At 37.4% G+C, this 4,449-nt stretch overlaps 1 protein-coding gene across 2 annotated transcripts in view; it reads left to right on the top strand.

Moving 5' to 3' along the window:
* LOC107692155 (ATP-dependent RNA helicase DDX39A-like) overlaps nt 1-4,449 on the top strand; it is a 14,387-nt gene that overhangs the window by 6,220 nt on the left and 3,718 nt on the right. For both annotated transcript variants that reach the window (XM_016491104.1, XM_016491105.1), the window contains 7 exons: nt 604-731; nt 2,357-2,633; nt 2,725-2,843; nt 2,936-3,067; nt 3,155-3,264; nt 3,348-3,492; nt 3,636-3,783. In XM_016491104.1, coding sequence (XP_016346590.1) covers nt 604-731; nt 2,357-2,633; nt 2,725-2,843; nt 2,936-3,067; nt 3,155-3,264; nt 3,348-3,492; nt 3,636-3,783 — 1,059 coding nt within the window. The remainder of the gene's footprint in view (nt 1-603; nt 732-2,356; nt 2,634-2,724; nt 2,844-2,935; nt 3,068-3,154; nt 3,265-3,347; nt 3,493-3,635; nt 3,784-4,449) is intronic.

Raw genomic sequence — 4,449 nt, forward strand, 5'->3', positions numbered from 1 at the left:
TAATTGCTTGTATGTTTTGAAGTTATTAATTATTAGTTTAAAATTCTTAACATACAACTGTTTTAATAATTTCTTTCAATTTGTAATTTTAAAAAGTACTTAATTACGTATGTACGTTTATATAAATGTAAGGATTTTAAGATTCTCAAGTCGGTAAACTAAATTAATAAGGGGGGGGAGAAGTAGATCAAGAATCGTTCTTGAATCGGAATCGGATCGTGAGGTGACTAAAGATTCCCACCCCTAGTGAACACACACCTGCTGCGGCGCCTGGGGAGCAGTCGGGGGATCCGGTGCCTTGCTCAAGGGTCTCACCTCAGTCGTGGTATTGAGGGTGGAAGAGAGCACTGGTTATTCACTCCCCCCACCTACAATCCCTTCTGGTACTGAGACTCAATTAAATTAAATCAGATCATTCAAGTATCTAGTGGCCACCCATGTTCTTTTAAATTTCAATCCGTATTAAAGAGCAAACATAAATATATTGATCCAGATGGAAAATCACTTCATGCTGTCTTGGATTCATTGTATTACCGTGATTAACATTTTATTTTAGTAGTAAAATGTATTGGTATTATTTAAGTTTTTTTCATCTTTCCTTAGTCCAGCATGAGTGCATTCCACAAGCCATCCTGGGTATGGACATCCTGTGCCAGGCAAAGTCTGGTATGGGAAAAACCGCTGTGTTTGTGCTTGCCACACTCCAACAGATCGAGCCAGTGGACGGGCAGGTGTGTATTCATTGAACTAGATCTTGCAAACACAAAGCGTTATGGTTTACCTTCCTATATTGGTCAACATATATAATAGTCAAGGAATGTTGGGGCATGTTGGCATGAGCTTTGTTAGCTTGTACAATAACGATCAAAAGTTTTACTTTTGATGTAATTACAGTAAATTACAAGCAAGTACAGTACAATTACAGTAAAAGTAATTGTGAAAAATTATTACAATATAAGAGTCGATTTATATTTTGATATATTTTAAAATGTGTGATTTATTGCTGTCTTCAGTGTTGCATTATCCTTCAGAAATCATCCTGTTAGGCTGATTTGGTGCTCAGTTATTATTGGTAATAGTTATTATTGGTTATCATTATTAATTATGATTATAGTTTTTTTTAATGGTTTTTGCTGCTGAATATTTTTTTCCGGAATGCTACTCAATGTGTCCTTGCTCTGCTGAATAAAAGTGTTAATTTCTTCTAAAAAAGAACCCCAAAACTTTGAACAGTTGTATGTTTCATGCACTACATTTCAAATCTTCTTGTGTGTGCAAAAGACCAACATTTCCATCATTTCTCACATTTCTCACTTTATTTCTTGCATCAAATCACATTCCCATTCAGATGCAAAAACGTAACGTAAATGATGAGAGAATTTGCATGAACTAGTCCTTACTAAACAACACTGTAAATACTTTAAATGAATTGTTCACCCAAAAACTGAAAATAAGCTGAAAATGTACTCACCCTCAGGCCATCCAAGATGTAGATGAGTTTGATTCTTCACCAGATTCGGAGAAATGTAGCATTGCATCATTTGCTCAGCAATGGATCCTCTGCAGTGAATGGGTGCCGTCAGAACGAATCCCATCATATTTTCATCAGGACACGAGGGGTCACTGCCTCAGGTCTCTTATATTCATGTGCAGATGTATCTGCTCACTGCATTGCTGCCCATTTCAGTTCCATTATTAACTTAGACGGAGAAACGCTTCCTCTGAATTTTTTGATGAAACGGTTCCCCCGTTTTTTTTTTTTTTTTTTTTTTTTTTTTTTTTTTAAATCAAAACCCAAACGTTTGAATGATAGTGTATAACCGTTTCCACAAAAATGTTAAGCTTCAACGACTCATTCATCATTGATAAGAAATGTTTCTTGAGCATCAAATCAGCATATCAGAATGATTTCTGAAAGATTGTGACACTAAAGGCTGGAGTAATGATGCTGCAAATTCAGCCATGACAGTAATAAATTACATTTTAAAATATATTGAATTAGAAAAGAGTTGTTTTAAATGCAGCCTTGCTGAACATAAGATTTTTGTTTTTGAAAGTCTCTTAATTCCTCTTAATTAAACTTTTGACCAGTAAAACCTAAAACGGTTTAGGCTGTTCTAATGTTGTTTCAAACATTTCTTGACACAGATCTCAGAAAATGGTTAAGTTCAGCATTAAATCTTCACACTTGCAGGAACTTGAATAACCAGCAATAGACTATTAAGCCCAAATTACAGTGGTTTCATATCCAGTGCAGACTGTGACTTTGGATAGAGACTAGTGTTAGCTCTTGAGGTAGTTATGGATGTTAAGTCGACACACATTTTCACCCATTTTGTCATTTTCTTCTCTACAGGTTTCTGTGTTGGTTATGTGCCACACACGTGAACTGGCCTTTCAGATCAGTAAAGAGTATGAGCGCTTCTCCAAGTACATGTCCAACGTTAAGTGTGCGGTCTTCTTCGGTGGGTTGTCCATAAAGAAGGATGAGGAAGTGCTGAAAAAGAACTGCCCGCACATTGTGGTGGGAACACCAGGGAGGATCCTTGCCCTCATTCGCAACAAGACCTTGAACCTCAAAAATGTCAAACACTTTGTGTTGGATGAATGTGACAAGATGCTGGAGCAGCTGGGTGGGTTTCATTTTGATATGTATGGACTGGGTTATGGAGCTGGATGTTTTTCCGTTCACCAGAGGTCTAATTGTGTGTGATTGCATATTAGATATGAGACGGGATGTCCAGGATATCTTTAGACTGACCCCTCATGAGAAGCAGTGCATGATGTTCAGCGCCACGTTAAGCAAAGAGATCAGACCGGTCTGTCGCAAATTCATGCAAGATGTGAGTCATCTTTCTTTTTGTGTCATTTTATGTACCCACGTCACTCAAAAACTGAATGGTGTTCTGAATTGTAAAGTCTTCTTTTCTCTCAGCCGATGGAGGTGTTTGTTGATGATGAGACTAAGCTTACCCTGCATGGTCTTCAGCAATACTACGTCAAACTGAAGGACAGCGAAAAGAACCGCAAACTGTTTGACCTGCTTGACGTTCTTGAGTTCAACCAGGTAATTGTCATTTCATCACATTTTCACAGTCATTGACCTTGAATGTGACCACTTGTCAACTCAACGGTTTGTTTGGATGATTTATAGGTGGTGATATTTGTCAAGTCAGTTCCACGATGCGTGGCTCTCTCTCAGCTGCTGGTTGAACAGAATTTTCCTGCCATTGCGATCCACAGGGGAATGGCTCAGGAAGAAAGGTGAGACATTTGTTGATCCAGTGATCTTGGAATGGTTTGGGAAGAAATACAAATGCTGAAGACGTTTCTCCTCTTTCACGCAGATTGTCCCGGTATCAACAGTTTAAAGATTTTCAACGGCGGATCCTGGTGGCTACTAATCTGTTTGGTCGTGGGATGGATATTGAGCGTGTTAATATCGTTTTCAATTATGACATGCCTGAAGATTCAGACACGTACTTACACAGGGTATTTATGCATGATGTGCTGTGGCATTTATCAGACTGAGAGATGTAATAGTAACTACCTAACCCCAAGATTCAAACTAGGGCTAGGGTCGGAAAAATGCACAACTTAAGATTGTTAAACTCCGTTATCTTCCTTTCTTTCAGGTTGCTCGTGCTGGTAGGTTTGGCACAAAAGGATTGGCCATCACCTTTGTATCAGATGAGACGGATGCAAAGATCCTGAATGATGTGCAGGACCGTTTTGAAGTCAACGTCGCTGAGTTGCCTGAGGAAATTGACATCTCCACCTACAGTAAGAAATTTATCAGCACAAGAAATATGCATTGAAATTCTGTTGATCCTTTTAAGTTGAAGATAAGGGAGTATCTGCTGATGCAGATAGCAATCCTGTACTTTTTTACCACACATTGCTTCATTAGAAATAAAAGGGAAACAAAAAATTGACTAAAATATTTTATATGCACATGAAACTTAACTGTAATTCCAGTGAAAATCTTAATTCTAAACAAATCAAAATCTGAAATGTAAAAGTGAATGTGAGAGTAGACTTAACTGCATGTTAAAATCTTGATTTAAAAAATTGACTACAAATTGCTGTCACAAGACTGTCAGTGTCAGTCTTAAATTCAAGATGGTTCTATATAATAATAATAATAATGAACTACAGTCATCCTCAAATACAGTAATCTTTAACAAAAAACACTTTATATACAAATTATGCATAGTAATGGAAACATTGAAACATGTTGGAGAGAGAGTTTTAACCAGACTGATGCAACACGCTGTTGAATTGCTTCAGGAGACTTGGACTTTAGTGCACAAAAATGTTTGTTTCTGTATGACTGATACTGAGACTCAGCCCTAGTTTAGGAAGACTCGGGTTTGATTAATTTTTTTTTTTTATACTACAACAGGGTTCCCACGCTTCTTGAAAGTACTTGAATTTCAGACATATGGA

Source organism: Sinocyclocheilus anshuiensis, unplaced genomic scaffold, assembly GCF_001515605.1.
Source record: "Sinocyclocheilus anshuiensis isolate Anshui unplaced genomic scaffold, SAMN03320099.WGS_v1.1 scaffold322, whole genome shotgun sequence".
Lineage (NCBI taxonomy): Eukaryota > Metazoa > Chordata > Actinopteri > Cypriniformes > Cyprinidae > Sinocyclocheilus > Sinocyclocheilus anshuiensis.